The 24,360-nt window shown below is 39.1% G+C and overlaps 2 protein-coding genes across 10 annotated transcripts in view; one reads left to right on the top strand and one right to left on the bottom strand.

The window, feature by feature from the left end:
• Positions 1-13,726, top strand: part of DNM1L (dynamin 1 like) — a 65,005-nt gene extending 51,279 nt beyond the window's left edge. For 2 of the 8 annotated variants that reach the window (XM_021092056.1, XM_021092058.1), the window contains 11 exons: positions 1,063-1,183; positions 1,408-1,563; positions 1,796-1,885; positions 3,750-3,842; positions 7,221-7,277; positions 8,194-8,271; positions 8,583-8,615; positions 10,918-11,094; positions 11,260-11,369; positions 11,507-11,666; positions 11,941-13,726. In XM_021092056.1, the coding sequence (XP_020947715.1) occupies positions 1,063-1,183; positions 1,408-1,563; positions 1,796-1,885; positions 3,750-3,842; positions 7,221-7,277; positions 8,194-8,271; positions 8,583-8,615; positions 10,918-11,094; positions 11,260-11,369; positions 11,507-11,666; positions 11,941-11,997 (1,132 nt within the window). In that variant the 3' untranslated portion in view covers positions 11,998-13,726. The remainder of the gene's footprint in view (positions 1-1,062; positions 1,184-1,407; positions 1,564-1,795; positions 1,886-3,749; positions 3,843-7,220; positions 7,278-8,193; positions 8,272-8,582; positions 8,616-10,917; positions 11,095-11,259; positions 11,370-11,506; positions 11,667-11,940) is intronic. The other 6 variants (XM_021092060.1, XM_021092057.1, XM_021092061.1 and 3 more) reach the window with 3 other exon arrangements.
• YARS2 (tyrosyl-tRNA synthetase 2) lies at positions 246-23,217 on the bottom strand. 2 transcript variants are annotated; one of them, XR_002344051.1, is made up of 6 exons: positions 22,355-23,201; positions 21,342-21,509; positions 16,353-16,508; positions 15,873-16,043; positions 14,874-15,153; positions 246-1,868 (listed from the first exon to the last, which is right to left on the bottom strand). XR_002344051.1 is itself a non-coding variant. In XM_021092065.1 (5 exons), exons 1-5 carry the CDS (start codon positions 23,134-23,136, stop codon positions 14,994-14,996), a joined length of 1,437 nt encoding a protein of 478 aa, XP_020947724.1. In that variant the 5' UTR covers positions 23,137-23,217; the 3' UTR covers positions 12,951-14,993. The 2 variants fall into 2 exon arrangements, 1 of the variants encoding a protein (XP_020947724.1); XM_021092065.1 differs by lacking the exon at positions 246-1,868 and having other exon boundaries at positions 12,951-15,153; positions 22,355-23,217.

The following is a 24,360-nucleotide window of genomic DNA, read 5'->3' as shown; positions in this document are numbered from 1 at the left end:
CAGGCTAGGGGTCGAATCAGAGCTGTAGCCACTGGCCTACGCCAGAGCCACAGCAACGTGGGATCCGAGCCGTGTCTGCAGTCTACACCACAGCCCATGGCAATGCCAGATCCTTAACCCACTGAGCAAGGCCAGGGATCGAACCTGCAACCTCATGGTTCCTAGTCAGATTCGTCAACCACTGCACCATGATAGGAACTCCTCAAAGAATATTTCATAATGCAAAAATTATATAAAATTTAGACTTTAGTGTGCATAAGTTTTATTGGAACATGCTTATTTATTTACATATCTGTGGTTGCGTTTGTGTTCAGTAGCAGAATTGGCTGGTTTTGACAGAGAATGTATGAACTGAAAAGTTTTAATTGTAAATGTTTACAAGTTTTAATTGTAAATGGCCTTTTACAGAAAAGTTGGCTGATCTCTACTCTGGATTGTGAATAAATAGAAATAAGACTGTTTTTTATCCTTTTTTTTTTTTCCTTTTTAGGGCCGCACTGTGGCACATGGAAGAGCTCAGGCTAGGGGTTCAATTGGAGCTGTAGGCGCCAGCCTGCTCCACCACTACAGCCACAGCAACATCAAATCCGAGCTGCCTCTGCAACCTACACCACAGCCCTACACCACAGCTTATGGCAACACTGGATCCTTAACCCAGTAAGCAAGGCTAGGGATCGAACCCGCAATCTCATGATTACTAGTCAGATTTGTTTCTACTGAGCCATGACGGGAACTCCATTTTTTATCCTTAAGGAGTTCGTAGTCTAGTTGAAGAAAACTAGGGCAGAGAAAAATGTTCAGTACTTCTTAGTTAGCTGATGTTTTCTGATGGAACAGTTACTCTGTTGTGTGTGCATGCGCATACATGAATGCCTTTTGTGAAATGACTCCTTTCCCATTAAAAAACAATTAGAGAAACTTTCATATTGGAGTTAAATTAAGAATACATGGAAATGGTCTAAATGTAATTGTCTAATAAACAATTACCAGCTTGAAGCTCACAGCAAGACTTCTAATTTGTAGCTTCTTTCCCTTTTAACATATTACTTCATTGCTTTTCAGATGTGGTGGTGCTAGAATATGTTATATTTTCCATGAGACTTTTGGGCGAACCTTGGAATCCGTTGATCCACTAGGTGGCCTTAACACTATTGACATTTTGACTGCCATTAGAAATGCAACTGTAAGTATGCTTAACTTTTAGAATTTTTTCAAATGAGGTTAAAAGATTTTTTTAACCCATATATCTTTTTTTAAGCAAATTGAACAGTTTATTTTGCTCTCATTCTTGAAATTAAGAAGTACTTCTCATGAAAAATACCCAAAATGTGACTTATTTAACCCTTAGGGAAGGACCAAAATTATATGTAGCTATAAGAGCGCACAATTTTTTTTTTTTTTTTTTAGGGTCCTCGTCCTGCTTTGTTTGTGCCTGAAGTTTCATTTGAGTTACTGGTCAAACGGCAAATCAAACGTCTGGAAGAGCCCAGCCTCCGTTGTGTGGAACTGGTTCATGAGGAAATGCAAAGGATCATTCAGCACTGTAGCAATTACAGCACACAGGTAATTGTGAAATCGAACAGGTTTCAGATTAAGTAGTAAAAAACATGAGGTGGTGGTTTCTTGGAGTAGGAGGAAATCTAGAAAATAGGCTAAAAGTTAAAAGTCTGCAATTTCCTTATAAAAGCAATTTGAAATAATATAGTTAAATGTAGCTTCCACATCTGATTCAGTATTTCAGTGATTAATCTTCTTTTAAACAGCATAGACTGTTTCTTTCTTCCATCATATATAGGAGTTGTTGAGGTTCCCTAAACTTCATGATGCCATAGTTGAAGTCGTGACTTGTCTTCTTCGTAAACGGTTGCCTGTTACAAATGAAATGGTAAGCTATTATTTCACAAATCATCATCATAATACTGTTAATAAAAGTTACTTTGGACAGCTTTCTGATTACTTTAGAGTTAGGCATAATATTTACTAGTGTATTGGGAAGAAAAAGAAATGAGTTTGTCTTATTTCAAAGGAAACTTCATTAATTATGGTATAAAATGCTTTTTTCTTCATATTTAATCATTGTTAGTCTGCGGCCACCAATTTTCCTGAAAATGGAGTTATCGTTAAGGATTGTGAATAGCTTTGCTTGACTACATAGCAGCACTGACCTAATGCAAAGTTAGTTTTATCTTCTAATCCAGTAAACTGTGCCTTTAGATAGCAAGCTTTTTTTTTTTTCTTTTCTTTTCTAGGACTGTACCCATGGCACATGGAGGTTCCCAGGTTAGGGAACTGTAGCCACCGGCCTACACCGCAGCTCACAGCAATGCTGGATCCTTAATCCGCTGAGTGAGGCCAGGGATCAAACCCGCAATCTCATGGTTCCTAGTCGGATTCAATAACCACTGAGCCATGACGGGAACTCCTAGATAGCAAGCTCTTTAACTCTGATGTACATAAGGGCAATTTGGCCATTTGTACAGTTTGCTTGTTTGATGATCTAATATTATAATGCCATGGTTGCTGTCCTTAAAGATAAAAAGTCCTGAAACGGGCAGAAATATGGGATAAGCATTTGAAATTGTCCTTATGCCTCTGATTGTTGGCTGGTTGTTTTTTTTTTTTTTTTTTTTTCTTTCTGATCTCTGAAAGTGCATTTGGGTCCTTGGCTCAGGATGGTGAGCCCCAATGGATATTTACTTAAAGAGTTCAAAACCATCTTTGGAAGTATAGAATGTAAGTGTTGCTGTTTAGATATTTCCCTAGCAAGCATAAGCCCCGGATTGAAATGAGTAAGAACATGGTTAGCCTGATCTTAGATTCTACCCACTGATATCACAAAATCAACTGAATTTCATTTAAATAGATCATCTTCATTGGTTCTTGATCTTTTAGGGCTGTTCTGATACCTGAGATTTGTCAGGACAGAGCAGATAAAGGAGTTAGTTTAAGCTCTCCAAGAGACAATGCTGGAGAAATGAATTTCAACTTTCCTTCCCTCCCCCCCCTTTTTTAGGGCCACACCCATGGCATGTGGAAGTTCCCAGGCTAGGTGTTGAATTGGAGGTGCAGCTGCTGGCCTATGCCACAGCCACAGCAACACGGGATCCGAGCTGTGTCTGAAGCCTATACCACAGCTCACAGCAGTGCTGGATCCTTAACCCACTGAGTGGGGCCAGGGATTGAACCCGCATCCTCATGGATACTAGTGAGATTTGTTACCACTGAGCCATGATGGGAACTCCTCAATTTTTTGATTGTTGCCCCAATTAAAAATTTGAAGGAGGTACTTGCTTCATAATTAAGGCTAATCAGTTATTATCTTAGGTCTTTAAATGTATCCTTTATCCAAATGAAGTTAACATCTTTGATGTATATCTGATTATGAAATTTTTATCGTTGAACCTGAACATTTGATTTGGAATAGTGGATGATCTAAGGTTTTAATAGCAAAGTGGAATAAAGCCTTGGAAGTTAGCTATGCATCAGGTGGATAACTTTTTTTTTTCCTTACAAAATACTTATAACTACTTTAAAATCAGAAATCCATTTAGCTGAAATATAAATAATTCAAAAGACAGAGCAAATTATTCCTGGGTTACAAGATTTATCCTTTGGATTATAATTATCAAGTATTTAGGGGTCAGTTTCCTATACTGTCTTTTAAATTTATCTGTTTAATAAGTTTATGTTTTCTAAAGTAAAATTAGGTTGGCATTTTTTTAATATAGCTTAATTTTTTTTTTTTCTAGGTACATAACTTAGTGGCAATTGAATTGGCTTATATCAACACAAAACATCCAGACTTTGCTGATGCTTGTGGGTTAATGAACAATAATATAGAGGTAAATACAGTTCATATTTGTATTTTGAGAGAGAAAATCTGTTTTAATTTAATTATATCAAATTTACTGAGCAAGAGATAACTCTAAGACATACATGTACCATATTATTATCTGTTACATGCCAAGAAGCATGCTGAAGGCATTACATTGTTTTCTTAAGTTTAATTTTCAAAACCACCTGGAGGTGATTCTGATTTTCTGCTTGTGAAACTGTAACTCAGAGGATATGGGTCACATTGATTTAGTGTTGAAGAATTGCCTGGCTCCATTTCAGTAATTGTCATTGCAGTGCATTTAGATTGAAATATTTAAAACCAAGTGGATGTTTAAAATTGGTTTCATTTGTCTCTGAGAACTGTGAAAGAAACAGTCCAGGAATCACCTAATTATAGTAAATTTTGGAAAACAGAGTAATGTTTTCACCACTGCTGTGGTTGCTGCATTTCATGGATCATTTTTTTTTTTTTTGCCATTTGAAGTTTATGCTGCAGATTGGTGAAGCCAAGGCTGGAGAGAGCCATTTATCTGGATGCAGTTTTTTTCTTTGCCACTTTTATCCAAAACAGTACATTTTACTGCTGCTCCTTAGCCAGTAAGACTTAAGAGTCCCTTTCTACATCAAATATCTTTCTTAAGCATATGGGGTATAAAATTGTAAACATGGAATTTGGGAACTGGAAGAGACCAGGATTTTGGTTAAACAGATGAGGAACCTCAGACCCACAGCTGATAATAGCTGTTACTTTAGTGCTTATTTTGCCTGGCACAGTTAGAGGAAAAAAGCACCTTCTCTTTAACAGTATTAGGAACTATTTTTTTTTTTTTTTGTCTTTTTGCCATTCCTTGGGCCGCTCTGGCGGCATATGGAGGTTCCCAGGCTAGGGGTCTAATCGGAGCTGTAGCCACCAGCCTACACCAGAGCCATAGCAACGCGGGATCTGAGCCGCGTCTGCGACCTACACCACAGCTCACAGCAACGCCGGATCCTTAACCCACTGAGCAAGGCCAGGGATTGAACCTGCAACCTCATGGTTCCTAGTCAGATTCGTTAACCACTGCGCCACTACGGGAGCTCCTAGGAACTATTTTTTAGCTACATAGTTGAAGTGACTTCTATTGCCAGAAAAAAATTCCAAAATGCATATGAGTAATGCACTTTAAAACACTGAGAAAATGGGGGAGTTCCCATCGTGGCTGAGTGGAAACTAGTGTCCATGAGGGTGCAGGTTTGATCCCTGGCCTCGATCATTGGGTTGAAGATCTGGTGTTGCCGTGAGCTGTGGTGTGATTGGTAGATGCAGCTTGGATCCTACATTGATGTGGCTGTGGTGTAGGCTGGAGGCTATAGCTCTGATTTGACCTCTAGCTTGGGAACTTCCATATGCCACAAGTGTGTCCTCTAAAAGCAGAAAAAACAAAAAAAACAAAAAATAAAAAACCAACACTCAGAAAATGGACTAGGTAAGTTATTATGTTAAAAATTAGTAGGTAGACACTGTCTTCGGGTAAGGATTTCATTCTTGTAACACTGAAACTTCATGGAAAATTTGTCTGAAACAATTTTTGTAATATTGACAAAGTCACTTACGATTTCATATCAGTATTTTTCTTACAAATGAATGTATCTCTGGTTTTTTTTTTTTTTTTTGTCTTTTTGCCATTTCTTGGGCCGCTCCTGTGGCATATGGAGGTTCCCGGGCTAGGGGTCAAATCGGAGCTGTAGCTGCCAGCCTATGCCAGAGCCACAGCAACGCAGGATCCGAGCCGTGTCTGCGACCTACACCACAGCTCACGGCAATGCCGGATCCTTAACCCACTGAGCAAGGGCAGGGATCGAATCCGCAACCTCATGGTTCCTAGTCGGATTCGTTAACCACTGCGCCACGACGGGAACTCCGTATCTCTGGTTTTAATGGCTCTTTGTCAAAGAACTTTATGTACATATTCTCATTTAATCTTTACAGCAACCCTATGACAGTAAATAATGTTAACAGACTAGGAAACCATGCCTTAGAGTTGTTTACCTTCCCAAAGACAGGTCTTAGGGACAGCCAAGGTTATAAATAGTAACAGACAAGGGTGAGAATTTCTTTTTCTTTTGTGTGTATGTGTGTGTGTGTGTCTTTTGAAGCTACATTACCCACGGCATATTGAGATTCCCAGGCTAGGGGTTGAATTAGAGCTGTAGCTGCTGGCCTATGCCACAGCCACAGCCATGCCAGATCCAAGCCACTTCTTCGACCTACACCACAGCTCCCAGCAACTCCTGATCCTTAACCCACTGAGCGAGGCCAGGGATCAGATCTGTGTCCTCATGGATGCTAGTCAGATTCGTTTCCCCTGAGCCACAACAGGAACTCCTAGGGTGAGAATTTCTGACTCAAGATTTCTCTATCTTTTGCTTTGTGTTCTTCAAAATGTATATTTAAATGCTGTTTATTCTGGAGATTGTTAAAATCCACATACTTTTATCATCGGCTATATTTTTTAATCACTGGATAAATGAAAAGTGGGTCAGATTTTCTGTTTAAAAGTTTTCTTACACATAAACGTCACGGTGAAGCTTTGTTACATTTTTTTTTTTTCTAATTTGAGTGTTCACGAAATCTTATTCTACTGTATTTGGTGCTGCCTGTGAGAGAACCACTGTTAACACCTGCATCCTTCTGTATTTTCAGTCTTGCACCTATCATGGTGTTTGAAAATCCTAGGTATTCAGAACCTATGGATTTGAATTTATTATAGTTTCTTTAGCTCCACACCAGAGTTATATTGCTAATATTAGCAAATTACAAGAGTGAGCAGGTCTGTTAGCCAGGTTACAAAAAGGACTGTCACTTTTCAACACTACATTTATTTCCTGGAGGTAGCTTATAATAAAGAAAACAATATTTTCACAGATATTTCTTAAAATTACGGTTTTGTGTGAATTTAACGGAAGTGTACAGATTAGAGTGATTTTTAAAGGCTTTTAAGTTTTCTGTGGTTTGTGTACTTAAAATTGTTTATGGTATGCTGAAGGCTTATGTACACTTCTATGTGGGAACATTTAAATTAGTGATTCTTAACTTAGTGAGAGAGGCAGAGATGCTGTTGGTCCACTGCCCCTCGTTTGGGAATCCCTGGTACAAGAAGCCACTGTTACTGATGTTGTATTGTATTCTTCAGGTGTGTTGGGGGCAGAAAAAGATTGAGAAGCATTGGGTTAAATGATTTCTTGTTTGTTTAAAAATGTAATTATGGCATGAGTCCCAACAATGAGAGGATATACTGTAAGTTATTCCACACTTTTCAATTAAGCTGAATATTTTTTTTTTAGTAGGCTTATATCTCTATGCTCTGATAATCACTAATCTTCTGACTGGTTGTGTTTTATAGGAACAAAGAAGAAACAGGCTAGCAAGAGAATTACCTTCAGCTGTATCACGAGACAAGGTAAAAAACAATGTTTTAAAAGCATATTCCCAGTATGTAAAGATGCATTGGTAAGCCTCAGAATATTACTCAGTTCTAGGAGTAATTTTTTCTTTTTCTCCCTTTAATATGCCATTGGCACTCTTTCACTGTTTGAGTAAAATGCAAGTTTTAAAAATAGGCTGCAAGTAATTTAAAGATAAAATACTTTTTGAATACATGGAATGAATGCTTAAAGTTGGATGTTTACGTATCAAGGCTCTTTAAAAAATTACTTAGGAGTTCTGTTGTGCCTCAACAGGGTTAAGAACCCGACATAGTGTCTTGTGAGGATGTGGGTTTGCTCTCTGGCCTTGCTCAGTGGGTTAAGAATCCAGTGTTGCTGCAAGTTGGGACGTAGGTCTCAGAGGTGGCTTGGATCTGGCATTGCTGCGGCTGAGGCAGAGGCTGTAGCTGCAGCTGCAGCTCTGATTTGACCCCTAGCCTGGGAACTTAGATATGCCACATTATCATTACCTTGTAAGATTAGCTAAAATTACTAATAACAAGTATAACAAGGTTTTCTTGGAGAGGGAAGATGACAATATGTACACAACAGGTTTTAGTTACTTGTAATAGTTGCATATATTAACATTTTTGGGTGTATAAAAATCTGTTATCTTGAATTCTTTACCAGAAAAGATTCTATCAAATTTCAAAAATCAAAATGAAGTTTTTGAAGTTTTCTTAGGAATTCATTGTAAGAAAGCCTTAAACAAAGGTGACAATAATATAGGAAATAAGGCAAAATATACATTAATTTTATATCCCATGATTACTTTTGTTTTTTGTGTCATTTTACCATTTGATACAGAGGGGAAAATTCATACTTATAGAATGTTTCTGAATGCATCTTTGGCATCCTTGATTTTTTTTTCCCTGCATTTTTTGCCTTTAGTCTTCTAAAGTTCCAAGTGCTTTGGCACCTGCCTCCCAGGAGCCCTCCCCTGCTGCTTCTGCTGAGGCTGATGGCAAGGTCTGTTCTGATTCTTAATCTAAGCCTGCATGCCTAGTCTGGTGCAACATAATCATCTGGGAATAATACACTGAATAGTGAATATTAATGTAGGATGTTGTGCTGAGATCAGATTTTAATCTAATAGAAATTTAAAATCATTTAACAGTGTATACTTATAAATTATTGTGGGCATACTTTTGCTTGCAATATAGAAGATGCACACAGAAAACGAATTTAAAGAGGAAATTATCCTGCCCTTTTTGAATATCAAGTCATTAATATTTAAATTTTGCTTGTTAAACTGCATGTTTTAACGTATCTTTTAACAGTTAATTCAGGACAGCAGAAGAGAAACTAAAAATGTGAGTCTTGCTTCAGAATGAAAATGTTGGTTCTCACTGAAACATTGTCTTCAAAACCATTGAAGAACTTGTTTGTAACAGTGCATCAATCTCTTGTTGTCTGTGTTGTTTTTAATGTTTCTTTAACCCTTCTAAGATGGATTTTTTAATTCTAGTTTCAACATTGTTTGAAATAGTTAACAATAGGCTTTCTCAGTGTTTTCTATCACCTTTAAGAATAGTTGTGAATTTAATACTTTGGTAGAGAAGTAAGATTCCAGAAATGGAAATTGTACTTTTGGACTTTTCCTCTTTAAAGATTCTGAGATCTGCCCAGTACTAATGGATAATCAGTCCTCTCATGCTTCTTTCTTATGCTTTCATTCAGTTTGCATTTGTCACCCTAAATATGTAGCTTAATATTGTGCCTCAACAGCTTAAGCAATTTCAAAACAAACCGGGGGACTGAGAGTTTAAGACTGTTGCTAATTCTTAATAACCTTTTAAGGAAAAAATTAAATAATCTGTAAATTAATCAGACCCATTCTTATTTTTAGTTTTTCTGCCATTTAGCTCCTCTCCTTATTTATTGTCCAGATTTGAAATTCAATCAAATAAAACCCAATAAATGTCTTATCTTCTCTCAGCCCACTGTGTTCAGATCTTAAGAGAACCATCTAAATCACTGCTTACATTTTATTTCACTCACAGCATCACCCTGAATTTGCTCACTCTCCTTAACATTTCCTATGATCTATCATTCATTTATAATTAATAAGCATTTAAAAATTACTCATTTAAAAAGTAGTATATAAATATACTGCCTATATTTTGATATACCTCATCTTAACTACATTGTAGAGATAAATATTTTGGCCAGTGTTTTGATTCAGAATGATACCAGAACATCTTTTGGCAGTTGCTTAACCCTCTTCTGCTACTTTTATTTCTACCTATAACTTTGGATGCCATTTAATCTCCATTTTAGATTTTTAGAATCTTTTTTTTTTTTTTTTTTTTTTGGTCTTTTTGCCATTTCTTGGGCCGCTCCTGCAGCATATGGAGGTTCCCAGGCTAGGAGTCAAATTGGAGCTGTAGCCACCAGCCTATGTCAGAGCCACAGCAACACTGGATCTGAGCCTTGTCTGCAACCCACACCACAGCTCACGGCAATGCCGGATCCTTAACCCACTAAGCAAGGCCAGGGATCGAACCCTCAACCTCATGGTTCCTAGTCAGATTTGTTAACCACTGAGCCATGATGGGAACTCCAGATTTTTAAGATCTTAAAGACATCTCAATTATTGATGAATTACTGTTTTCCCCATTATCCTAAACAGTCATTTTTCTTTTAGAAATCAAGACTAACAAATACCCTAAAAAAGAAGGTGCAGAAAGCACTTGTGATTAATGGTGGTGCTAGATTTCTCTCTGTAGATTCCTTCTCAAGGGGATAGACATTGAGGGAATTGATGTTGTGTTTGTCATATTCCACATTTTAGGCAGCTTAAAATCAGTGTCAGCCTAAGAATGAGTATGTTCTTGTTTCTGTTATTAAAGAGTTCCTACTTTTATCCTATGGCATTGACTATTAGGAACATAAACTGACCTGAGAAATTATATATTTTTGGAGACATGAGTTCATAGAACTTTCAGACATCATAGTTCAACAGTGTTTAAAGTTACTTTGAAGTAATGTGAATAGCAGTTCTGTTTTTCCTTGTGCTTTTAATGAGCAATCTTGTTTTAAAGGGCAGCTTATATTTCTCCCACAGTCTCTAGTGTTAGGTTGGAGAAGAAGACAAAGTTTGAAAAGTTAGCAAATAATAAAAAAGGAATTTTAGGAGTTCCCGTTGTGGCTTAGCATTAACAAACCCGACCAGTATCCATGAGGACATGGGTTCAATCCCTGGCCTTGCTCAGTGGGCTAAGGATCTGGTGTTGCCATGAGCTGTGGGTGAAGGTTGCAGACATGGCTCGGATCCCGAGTTGCTGTGACTGGCAGCTACAGCTCCAATTCGATCCCCTAGCCTGGGAAGTTCCATGTGCTGTAGGTGAGGCCCTAAAAAAAAAAGCAAAAAGGAAATTTAAATATACTGGCTGAGGCCTTGCAAACGATTTACAATGGTACCTCTTACTTAGACAGCTCAGAGTTTTAGTTATATAGGCCACCCATCATCTCTTTCTGACTCTCTATCTGTCTGAATAGCAGAGGGGTACTGAAGGTGTATTCTCCTTGACTACTGTCAAAGAAAATGAACTTTGTTTAGTTAGTGTCAGTTTGATATGGTTGGTATAGGTTTTGGAACATTTTTTTTTTCAGGTCACATCTGGAGGTGGTGGGGTTGGAGATGGTGTTCAGGAACCAACAACAGGCAACTGGAGAGGAATGCTGAAAACTTCAAAAGCTGAAGAGTTGCTAGCTGAGGAGAAATCAAAACCAATTCCAATCATGCCCGCCAGTCCACAAAAAGGCCATGCTGTGAATTTGCTGGATGTGGTAAGCCACAGAAACACAGACAAATAACGATATTACCAGGAAGACACTTTAAAAGACTAAAAGAACTGACATCTCAAAAACTTATTGAACTTTTGAATGTTAAGTGTTGTAATTTCAAAATGGCACAAAAGTACCTTTCTTCTACCTCTCTCTCACCCCATTTAGCCAGTTCCTGTTGCACGAAAACTATCTGCCCGTGAACAGAGAGATTGTGAGGTTATTGAACGACTCATCAAGTCGTATTTTCTTATTGTCAGAAAGAATATTCAAGACAGGTTAGTACTATGTTTTATAAATCAGACTAGAATACTGCTGGTTGATTCCATAATCTGTTTTGAAAATAATACTATTAAAAATTTACGTTTTTATTCTAAATCAAATGGATAATCTGATTTTTTTTTTTGTTTTACAGTGTACCAAAGGCAGTGATGCATTTTTTGGTTAATCATGTGAAAGATACTCTTCAGAGTGAGTTAGTAGGACAGCTGTATAAATCATCCTTATTGGATGATCTTCTGACAGAATCTGAAGACATGGCACAGCGCAGGAAAGAAGCAGCTGATATGCTGAAGGTATTACTGTGAATTTTTAAAAATTTTCTTGGGTTGCAGGTATAAACATTTATTTAAAATGCATTCTGATCCTCAGAGATATATGTCTTTGTATGATGGCTAATCTTTTTTTCTGTTGGCAGTTGTTTAGATTCAAATTTCAGAGAAGATACCGGTTAGTATAAATCAACCACATATAAAGTGGAGAGGTTATCCTACATTAATTCAGATTCTTTGATATGCCTTGATATTATAACTTAAGCATTTATAATTTGTATCATCTTCTTTAATGCAGGCATTACAAGGAGCCAGTCAAATTATTGCTGAAATCCGAGAGACTCATCTTTGGTGAAGAGAACTATATAATACCAAGACTTTGCTGACTTGCTAGTTACTGCCTACTTGAGTAGAATTTTATTTATAAACCCCTGTGATTGCAATGGTATGAATCTGCTCACGTGAAGACTGGCTATAAACTGAAAATTGTACGCTGTATTGCCGAACAAATCACACATTTAATTCAAATAATAAATAGCTGTTTCTAAAATTTCCTGGTATATATAAAATACATCAAGTCTGTCTTGTGACAATTTCATTTGAACTTAAAGAAGAACTGTTAATAGTTCTAGTTATACAAGCAGTTTGTGGATACGACGACCTGTGTAATCCGCTAGTGATCTTAAGGCTGCTGCTGTAGTCCTTCGAGAAGAATGCACCAAGACACCATTTCATACAACTATAATGCATGCACCATATAAACTGATCTGGCTTTGAAAGAGGTGGGTTGACAGTTACTCATGTAGTCACTATTCCACCTGTCCTTTGATTTAATTTTATTGAGCTTCTCTGCAGCCTTTGATATGTTAGTAAAAAAGCTGAACACACAAGAGGATCTGTAACCCTGACAGTGATGTGGTGTGCATAAAGTATAGCTACACAGTCCTTCCACTTCTGGGTCCACATTGCCCTAGTGCGTTAAAAACTAAAATATCTTCTTTGATCAACCTTGAGGCATGAATTATGCTTTCTTCCATTAAAAACGACCCATCTAGACTTGATTATCTAGTAAGGCTTGGTAATGACCATTTTCTTTTAGTTTTCAAAAGTCCTAGTAAATTCCCCTTGTTTTCAAATATAATAGTAATAATTCTGATACATTTTATATTGGGGCACTGAAACCATGCTTCAGGATTCACTTGGAGATGGGACTTAAAACCAAATACTGTGCTGATTTTTGAAGTGTATTTCCTTTCTATAAGTATTAGTTGGTAATAGCTACTTTTGCTTCACACTAACAAAATACAATAGAGGTATAAAAATAACAGTGGAGCTTTATTATGTAAAGAAAAACATCCAAACACACACATATAACTCCTAAAGGCTTTCAGGGGGTTGAGAGTAAAATTTAGAATATAAACACATTTTACTAAAATTCCCCAGGTGATTCTTATATGAATTACATTATAAATTTTAAGATAAATTATATATTGCAGATATTAAAACGTATTTTTAAGTTGTGACATTTATGCAGGACTACTGGCAGGAACAATATGAATATGTCTGTTACCTTTAATTAATGGCACCCATTTACTAAGCAACAGGCTCAGCAACTGATCTCAAACCATAGTCAGACTAATATTGATATGGTACTACTTTGAATCTGTTGGCAGAACCATCTTCATAGAATACATGCTTCCAAAAGTTTGTCAGAACACTTTAAAATTACTCTACCATCATTAAACATCAGTTTTGAAATTATAGCCATCCATGATTTATTTATTTCAGACCAGATGACTACCATTCTATTCTAGCTTTTTTAATTTGTAAGGGGGGGGGTACTTAGAATGCACCTTTCTCCAGCAAATTTCAGACTGAAAACATTACCTGCTATGGTAATGCACTTGCTAGTACTACACACCATGTATAAGAAAAACAAAGGCAAAATAGGTATGAAAAGAGAAAATCTCCTTTTGTTGTCCCTCAAACTGAGTGAAGTTCTGAAATGTAGAAATGATCTCTGACATTTATAATGGATACTTGTATGTTCTTACTATGTAAATAAAATTGCTGGTATGAAGTGACATTAGAGTTTGTCAATAAATTAATTTTTCCTGACTTTATTCCCAGAAGAAGGTTTAGATAAACCATATATTTTCAACAAATAAATCTACTTTGAAACATAGCAAGACAGCTTATAGCTGTATGAAAGTTTTATGACCTTTTTCCTTTTAGATTTTAGTAACTGACTGAGGCATTATTATATCTCCATTTTGCATGAAGATAATGAATTTCTCTAAGTAACCCAGGTAGCAAATAGCTAGAGTTTGAACTCTAAAGCTGTGCTTTGCTGCCGATAAGATTTTCTAGAACAAATCTGATTGTGTATATGTTTGTTTTTCACTTGATCGTCATGGGAAATAGGGGTGCTATTACCTTGATTTTTTAGATGTTAGAAATAGCTCTGGAGAATCTGGAGTTCTCTGCCTAATACAGAGATTAATTTAACCAAGTCTTGACTCCAAATCTTCTAAAATGCGTTTAGAATATAATCACATTATAAATTTTGACCTGAAATTTGACCTAAAAACTTCCTTTACAAGAAAACCTGTTGATACTCCCATATGACTGGATATTTAGTGTATTCATCTCTATTTTATCTTGTTGGTTACTTAACTTTTTGGTTCATCTCAAGTTGCTATCTGCTGGACAGAAGTTGAAATTTAATATAAAAGTTGATAAATTTATAGGACATTGCTACCTTTTTCGCTGAGTACAAAAAACAAGGCTATGGGTAAACTAAATTATGTGGAAACAGGCAAGGGACTGGAAAATTAAATTAGAAACTTAATGAAAAGTATTGATTCTTCGCTTTGAAATTATTTCTACTGTAATTTTTAAATGCCAACTGTGGCTTCCTCTAACTTTTCTGTTTTATGGAGAACTGTAGTTGCTTCCTAAACAACAACAAAATCCAGTGAGATATACACCTGATTGAAAAGTATCCACAATTCCTTATACTACCTCTTTTTCACTGTTCCTCCACATTTCCAAGAGAGCAAGAAGGGTAGGATAGGACAGACAGCATTTAGTTTTTCATGAAGTATAATTATTAAAAGAGATTAACCCCGTAAATCATGTTTTTCTGTGGTAGTTGTTGAAGTTTAAAGATGAAATAAAATACCCCATTGTTACACAAACATAACCTATATAAATAATGAAATTACTCACACTGTGAGAGGCCCAGAGTATACTCCATTCTCTGTTTTTGATTTGCATAAGTGAAGGTATAGATATGTAGGTCTTGAGAATGAATGATGGATAAGTTTGAACCACCAGAAGGATTTTTCATCATAGCTGAAGCCATTTTATAATGTAGAAATTCCTTTTTCCTATTTTAAGTAATGAAAGTCCATTCTTAAGAATATGTTGTCCAACAACTAAAACACTCTCAGGATTTGTTACTTGTCTGTGATTAATACTGACTCCACCTTCTGTTATCATCCGATACCTAAAAATAGAAATGTTTAGTAACTAGACATATCCAATCACTGTTGACATTCCCAATATTATAGATACATCATTACATTTAAATTTCAGAGATTCTCCTGTTGAAACCATTTAGCACTGAACTGTATCTTCATGTTTACTAAATTCTGCCTCCTCTTTAATGTTCTAAAGGAGCAGATTTAAGAAACTCAGGTAACATTTTAAATAGGTTGCACAAGAGGATGCAGACAATGAGGGGCTGTGTGAATCTGTTTTCTTAGGCCTCTGTTCTTGTGATCTTAAATTGTGACTGTCTCTGAGCTGACTGATCCCAGTGTATTTGTACAATAGTGGTCCCTTATTAATTTTTTTGGCCACATCTGCGGCATGTGGAAGTTTGTGAGTCAGGGATTGAATCTTCCTTCGCCAGAGCAGTGACAATACCTGATCCATAACTCTCTGAGCCACCAGGAAACTCCCATTAGTGGTCCCTTAAATGCAAGCCCTTTCCAGTGCTGGAGAAAACACTGACCAGGTTAGACTTAATAAGGGAGTACAGTAATACCAGACTTTACAGAAAATATATTTTCAGCAATCTGTTTTTACTTTACTCTCAGACTAATCTAAATGCTACAAGGAATGAGACAGCATCATCAGGAAGACATCCTCTCTAGAAACATGCTGTGCATTATAACATTTAATGCTGAATGAACTGTGAACCTATAAGTTAAATAATCTTACCCTCGGGGGCCATCTGGAATGGCATTTGCTTTGCGGCACGTATCTAGGACGCTTGTTCCAGGATCAAGTACTAATTCAGAAAATGAAGCTTCTTTAAACAACTCTTTTAACTCTTGATCAGACATGACCTCCAGTGCGTCTATGCTGCTATGATAAAGGGCTTGTGTACACCTGAAAAACACATTTTGAGAGCCGCCTCATGTGAGTGTTTACTCACATATATGTTCTAACACCCAATAACCAATTATGAGGCACCTACTATGTTCTAAATAGAAGGTTTTTGAAACAGCAACATCTATCTTGTATAATTTATAAGTGTAATTCAGGATAATCTTTCTTTCTAATAAATAGAGGCTATTGTAAAGCAGTTAACAATGAGTCTTTGTTAGTGGTAAAAGAGAACTCTAAAATAGTCTATCTCCAAATGTTTTCCAGTGTCTTAACTAACTTAATCAAGTGTTAATTAGTTTAAAAGGCCACCTTTTAGCAGAGTCTAGCCCTTCTTGTCCATGAACAAGCTTTGTTACTTCTGCAGCAAGTCGTTTCTGGGGACCCCGCTTTTCTGGCTCTTTGACATGCAGTTGCATTATGTGGTCAATCTCTGGAAGGGGTAGAAAAGTGAAGAGCTTCAGGTACCTTCAGGACCAAAAAACAAACCTGTTAGATTTACAGAACATACCTAATTTTTATCTCTATCTCCCTTACCCTTTAAAGAACATTGTGTTTACTTTTAAATGTACTTTTAATTATGAAAATAACAGTAGTACATATACACAATGGAAAATTACTCAGCCATACAAGGGAATGAAATAATGGCATTTGTAGCAACATGGATGGACCTAGAAATTACCATGCTAAAGTGAGGTAAGACAGTGAGCACAAATATCCTATGCTATCACTTATATATGGAATCTAAAAAAAGGATACAATGAACTTACTTGCAGAACAGAAATATACTCATGGACCTTGAAAAACTTATGGTTACCAAAGGAGACAGGCTGGCGGGGGGCACTGGGACTGGGGGGTTTGGGATAGAAATATCCTAAATTTAGGTTGTGATGATGGTTGTACAACTATAAATATAATAAAATTCATTGAATTTTAAAAAATAACAGTTAAAAAAAGTTCACGATCAAAAGACTCAATAAATATTATGGAAAAAAAAATAACAAACATGCAGAAATGTACCAAAAATAATATGACAGTAAGACACACTCCACCCTGACTGAAGATGTTACTATTTTGCTACCTTTGTTTACAAGTCTTATTTTATTTTTTAATTTAGGACCGTACCCACTGAATATGGAGGTTTCCAGGCTAGGGGTCAGGTTGGAGCTTTAGCTGCCAGCCTATACCACAGCCATAGCACTGCCAGATCCCAGCTGCGTCTGCGACCTACACCACAGCTCGCTGCAACACCAGATCTTTAACCCAACGACTGAGCAAGGCCAGGGATCAAACTCGCAACCTCATGGATGCTAGTCAGGTTTGTTACTGTTAAGCCACAGTGGCAACTCCCAGAGTCTTATTTTAAAAGATATAGATGAAGGCCCCATCCCCATCATACATATTTGTCTTCCTGCCCCAGAGACAACTGCTAATCCAAATTTGTGACCATCCTTCTTTTGTTTTCTGTGTATGTACCCACCAATAAAAATTATTGTATAATTTAAAGACAGGCATATCTTACATGTATCCTCTTGAAATCATATTTTCGGTGTAAAGTGTTGTCAAGTACATAGATCACAGACACGTAGCTTAATGAAGCATAAAGCAAACATCTGCACAACCATCACCTGTCTAGATATGTAACACTGCTCCTAGCCAAGGAACATCCTCTCAATCCCTCAAACTTCTGACTCTCATGGTAATCACTTTCCTGTTTTTCTTTGTATTTTTACTATCTCAGCATGCCTCCCAAAAGAGCATCACTTAGCTTTGCCTCTTTTTATTTAGATTTTATATAAACAGAATCATGTAAAATATATTTTTGTTTGGGTACTCTGGCACATCATTATGTTGGAGATTCACCCATGTTGCTGTGTGTATGGCTGCTGAGGACAGCATTCCATGTTATGAACATTTCATGTTGTGTTTATTTATTCTAGCGTGGATGTCTGTGTTCCTACTCTTGGACAGTGAGCGCTGCCTTGACTATTGTCATATATTTCTCTTGGTGCACACGTTTACTCATCTGTCAGGGATGTGCCCAGGGAGGGACTGCTGAGCACAGGTAATGTGCACATTCAATCTGAGTATGCACAGCGACATATTTTTCCAAGTGGTCCGATAATGCACTGAAAGCACCTGACATTAAGTTTTTGACGACCAAGGTATCCCTTTCAAAGACATCCATCTCGAATAAACATACAGGCAGCTATATGACAGAGCTAGTAGCAAACCAACTAGATAAGGAAACATGCTGCCCCCGCCCCCCCATGAAGGTGCCCCTTCAAAAAACCCTGGGTAACCAGATAACTAACCACTGGAGTGACCCCTCTTCTCCTTCCCACTCCCTAATTCTTGCTCTTATATTTTAAATTAGCCAGTGAAGAATGAACCTTTGAAATCATAGGTACCCCAATAAAGGCAGAGCCCAGGGCCCCATGCTCACTTTCTCCCTCTCCATCCATAACCTCACTATGTAGCCCTTAGAGTGCCATGTGCCCATGAGTATAAACCTTATTTTTTAAAGTTCCGTGATGATTACTACTGAGGTGTATCTTGCAATCATAACAAGAGCAAGGGCTGGTCTAGCCACAGCACTGTCCAGAAATGTCTACGGCGGCTCCTACCAGAAGCATGGGCCCCAGTGAGTGTCCCTAGGCATCTCTAGCTGATGGAATCACTATTAACAGGCTGAGACCTACAGAACAGTTGGCAATGGCCAGGACTGCAGTTTGGTCTGGCCAGTGGCTAAGGGACAATTTTCTCATACAAGACAAGCCCGTTTGCCCCAGACAAGGAACAAGTCCCCAGTTCCTATCATTGCTACTCACGTTTCTGCTCACATTACCTGCTCTATGCTGGAAACCATTTTCAGCAGTACTGCAGACTCCTGCAGTCAGCCCGCCACATTCTGCCCACCCCAGACCCTACCTACCAGCTGAGAAATGGGCCCAACCTTGGGTCACTAAGGAATTCATATCATAACAGCTTGGACTCAAGTGAGGGGACTCCCCATCTCCTCAGCAGCAGCCAAAGTTGTGACAGACAATTGTATTCTCTGCTCCTAAACAAAACAATGGAGGCTTTCCGGAGACCAGCCATGCTCACTGGCAGGTGGATTTCATCAACTGCTGCTCCTTCTTCCTGGGGCTTGCAGATTGGCTTTCATAATCATCAAGACTTACTTACAACTCTTTTTCCTCACTGAACTTGCTCTCATTTCCTTTGGATTGCCAGACATTATTGATTCTGACCCCTTTACCTCTCCATAGACTAAACAATAGACTCTCCAACATAATACTCTTCCGAATTTCCATCCAGGCTATAGCCCTGGGCAGCTGGCCTCATTAAGCATTATTAGCCTCCTCAAAGAGAGACATGCCTTAAATTACTCTCAGGCAAGTCATCCCAAAATGGACTGAATTGTTGCCTCAGGCCATCACCTTGCTTAATTTTCACCCCCTGGGTCTTTATATCCTATATACCAACTATTAAACACACATCCAAATCCCATTTCTGGTCACCTCTGGCAATTCTCAAGCTTTTACCCTCCAAGAGATCATTCCACTTATTTTTGTTTAATAATAATTTTAGTGTTCTGCAGGAAAGTCTTAGACATTTAAAAAATTTTAAGGAGTTCCCGTCATGGCTCAGTGGTTAACGAAGCCGACTAGGAATGACGAGGTTGCAGGTTTGATCTCTGGCCTCGCTCTGTGGGTTAAGGATCTGGCATTGCCGTGAGCTGTGGCATAGGTTGCAGACGCGGCTCGGATCCCGAGTTGCTGTGGCTCTGGCGTAGGCCGGCGGCTACAACTCCAATTAGATCCCTAGTCTGGGAACCTCCATGTGCCACGGATGCGGCCCTAGAAAAGACAAAAAAAAAAAAAAAATATATATATATATATATATATATATTCCTAGATTATTTTGATGACAGTTATGTCAAAATGATACTTTTTCGAAAAAGTTAATTTTCTTTGTTGCAGGCATACTTCTCATTAACTTATATTCTTCCAAGAGTTTAAGATACTGCAAATTAATGAGAAAATCTTTTTCTTTTTTGTGGTTTTTAGGGCTGCACTTGCAGCATATAGCGGTTCCCAGGCCAGGGGTCCAATCAGAGCTGTAGCTGCTGGCCTACACCACAGCTCACTGCAACGCTGGATCCTTAAGCCACTGAGCAAGGCCAGGGACAGAACCTGCATCCTCATGGATGCTAGTCAGATTCGTTAGCCACCAAGCCATGATGAGAACTTTTTTTTTTTTTTTTTTGAGAAAATCATTTTTAGTAAGTGTTAGGGGCTACATGGGGGCTCATTGTGCCAACCTCGCAAATAAAGCATGAGGTCACAGTGACCCATGAGACTGACCACCTTGCTCAAGCAACATCCTGTTTATGCCACTAGCGGCTACTCTCCCAAGACTAGAAAACCACGCTACAGTGGGACACCTCTGGCTTTCTCAAGACTACGACCACCAGAGTCCAGCTGCAGCTAAAGATAAACCAACTCCCCTTCAGGGGATTCAATTTTCCATCCAAGGGGTATAAGAAGGACCCGCCAGAAGGGCAGGGGACTAGCCCACAAAGGTCGGTCACCCTCTTTTTCCCTTGAGTAAATTTCCTTCTCTTCGCCTGACCACCTGGCTAGTTCTTTTTCTCCACACCCGCCTTACAATAAGGATCTTCAAAAGGACCTTTTACGTTAAAGAAAAGGAAATTTAGAGACAAAGCTAAAAAAAGAGTTAGTCAAGTTTAAGATGAAAGGAGTAGGAGTTCCTGTCGTGGCTCAGTGGTTAACGAATCCGACTAGGAACGATGAGGTTGCAGGTTCGATCCCTGGCCTTGCTCAGTGGGTTAAGGATCCGGCGTTGCCGGTGGCTACAGCTCCGATTCGACCCCTAGCCTGGGAACCTCCATATGCTGTGGGAGCAGCCCAAGAAATGGCAAAAAAGACCAAAAAAAAAAAAAAAAAAAGATGAAAGGAGTAAAAAATTAGAATATGCAAACAATAACGTCCTAAGTACTTGTTAGATGTAGGTCACATACTTGCCTCTAAGTTATCTAGCAACCACAGTGTTTTTCTGCTTTAACCAACAAAAGGTGTTTAAAACAGTTAAAACTACAATGTCCTATGATGTACTGGTTTATGACTTAAGGAGAATCTAAGTTAAAACAAAAAACTATGAAGGGTTGAAGGCACAGAGAGAGTCTATGGCTAAAATTACATCATGAACATTATTACATTTTTCTCAGCAAACAATTAAGAACTCATTTTTCTCAGCAAACAATTAAGAACTCACCTTTCTACCAAATTATCTTGCAGCCTGACAAAAAATTGATACAATTCAAACGGAGATGTCTTCTCTCTGTTTAGCCAAACAGCATTGCCAGCAGACTTTCCCAGTTTTGCTCCAGTTGTACTTGTAATCAGAGGAACGGAGATGCCAAATACATCTTCTCCAGTCACCCTATGCATAGAGAACTTTATTACGTGCTTCAAGATCAGGTGGTGGTAGGTTCTGCTAATCACTTTCAGTCACTCTTCAGTCTATCTTGCTTTAAGAAAACTTCCTTGACCTCCTAAACCTGGATTCTTGTTCATCACGCTGCTTTCACAGCACTCTATTTTGGCCTTTGTCATTCTGAACTGCAAATGAACCAGTGACTCTGGGCAAGCCAAGGGCAACAGCTGCATAACTACCGCCTAGAAATTTTTAAAGGCTGGGTGGAAAGAGGTGAGAGGACAGGTACAAGGCAGAGACTAAGGAGGTGTTTTAAAGGGACTTTTAAAATGAGTGGCACCTGAACTAGTCCTATAATTCATCTCTCTCAGGAAAATGACATTGAAATCTACATTATTTTCCAAATATTTGGTGTTGAATTTTTTTTTTTTTTTTTTGGAAATGCCTAACATTTAGTCACGTTACAATGACTAACATGTAGCTTCACGGAAGGTGGTGAGCAAAAGCAGAGACTACTCGAGGAGGCCCAGTCACGTTTAGGTATACACAAAGAAAAGCAGTCTTTCAAATCAGAAACACAGGAAAAGCTTCTTAGGAGAAGCAGATAAAATCCAAACCCTGACCAGTGGTCTATATCCTGCAGAGCTCCAGAATATGTCCCACACCTAATACCATTATTTCAGCCCCTTAGTTCCATTAGCCAGAGATACTAAGTTTATCCCCCTTAATGAAGATAAAATCAACAAGGGCTGGAACGAAGAGCATCATTCCACAATCCTGACAATGCATTACAGGTTATGCTCGTGTGTGCATTACTTGTTCTAGGATTTTTCTCCTCTAGAGGCGCTTACTTGTGGATGAACTCGTAACCGGACATGATATTGCCCAGCTGATCAGCTCCACCCAGCTGGACCCGGCATCCATAATGCTGGAACAGATAGTAGAAATCGTAGGCTTGGAGCACCTGGTATAAAAACTCGGCCAAACTCATGCCTTCGGGGCTCTTGAGCCGGCTTTGCACGCTCAGCCGGCTAAGCAGCGTGCCCATGCGAAAGTGGCCGCCCACGGTCGCCAAGAAGTCCACTAGGTGCTGCTTCTGGTACCAGGCCGAGTTATCCAGCACCGTGAAGCTGCCCCAGCTTCGCCCGTTAGTGAAAAGCTGCTGGTGATTAGCCGCCAGGGCTTGTAGTCCCTGGCGCAAGGCGAGCGCGTTGCTTTGCACGCGCTCGGCGTCCAGCGCCTCCCGCTCCTTGGTGCGGCCGCTGGGGTCTCCCAGGCGCGCCGTGGCACCTCCCACCAGCGCAATCACATTGTGGCCGGCTCGCTGGAAATGAAACAGGCCCAAAAGCGCCAGCAGATGCCCCACATGAAGCGAGTCAGCTGTGGGGTCGAAACCGCAATAGATGGTCTGAGGAACGTTGCCCGCCAAGCCACGGTCGAAGAGCTCTGGGAGCTCTGTCTTTGTACCCCTTTCAGGGAAGAATTCCTTGAATAGACCCCGAGCCTTCTGCACCGCCAGCAACCCCTGAGCGCCCGAGTGGGCCTTACGGAGCCCTAGTGGCAAGACTCCTGACTGGCCTGGGGTACCAAGCCACCGGCCGCGGGAAACGCGCCGCAACATGGGCGCTGCCATCTTGGCGGAGGCGCGAAGGGGATGCTGGGACCTTAGAGCCCCAACTCAGCTTTCAGCGCCAGCGTCGTACTGTTTCTACAATATGCTTCCGTGTTTTTTTCTGCGCATGCCTGCATTGGGCACGGTGGTTACTTAGTTACAGAGCGTGCGTTTTCTGTACGGTAGCCGTTCTAACTGCCTGGGTGGGGTTTCCGCTTAAAGGCCAGGTACCTTAAATTTCCTCTTAACGCGGATATGTTTATGATAATAGTTCCTTTCTCAGAGGGCTGTTGTGAGGATTAAAAAGTAAGGTACTTGGCACATAGTAAGTGTTCTAAAATGTTGGCTTTTGCTTAAATGTTCATGTAAAATATTATGATGCACAAGTTCTTTGAAATCTTGGTTCTGTGCAAAATTTTGTCCAGAGAGGTTGTGAGGGGTTAGGAATTGGTTTAACTTCATGGAGCGAGATGGAGTTGGCGTTGAGACGCTTTCAGTTTCGCAGTTCTGAATAGGGGATAAAAGCACCCAGCGAATACTGATTCACTAGTTCTCCAGGAGATGGCGGTCTTGTCCAAGCCATAATGAGATGAAGGTTAATAAAAACAGAAAGCCAGTGCCCCATTCACCAGCTAACTGGAAGGGATCCAATTCCAAAACTCCATTTTAGAATCTAATTTTTAGGACGACTTTCAGTTCCAGCTGTCTTAGTTCCAGTTCCCTGGGAAAGAGACTCCAGTGGGAGATTTGTGTCCGGGAGAATTATTGGAGTGTGCTCTCAGCAGCAGTATCTGTTAATGGAGTGATGGATGCAGGGTTGGGCCGAAGGAGTTGACTTGTAAACAGTTTGTGATTGAGGCCTTTGGAGCTGAGATGTCCTTTCAGTGTCATCCCAAATGGAGGCAAGGGGGCAGACTTTTGCACCCTGTTATTGATGAGTCCTTAAATGTGGGATGCCCTGGGCAAGACTTTGGCAGAGAGCAAGATACAGAAGAGGGTCCATCTGTGAAGCCCCTCAGCAGCCGGGAACTGAGTGCCTTGATCCTAAAGTAGGCATGTGGGCCATGCTCTGAACCATTCCCTACAGGACCTTTGTAGTTCCTTACATCATGAGGTCACTTAACAAAATGAAATATTAGTTTCATTACAAAACTGAAAAATTAGTTTCTTTGCATGTGTAATTAATCAGAGAAATGAGTTTCTCATTGCCAAAGAGTAACTTCAATAGGATTTTTAGATACTTAT

Source organism: Sus scrofa, chromosome 5, assembly GCF_000003025.6.
Source record: "Sus scrofa isolate TJ Tabasco breed Duroc chromosome 5, Sscrofa11.1, whole genome shotgun sequence".
Classification (NCBI taxonomy): domain Eukaryota; kingdom Metazoa; phylum Chordata; class Mammalia; order Artiodactyla; family Suidae; genus Sus; species Sus scrofa.
Note: the sequence above shows the minus strand (reverse complement) of the source record. Positions and strands in the feature narration are given on the sequence as shown.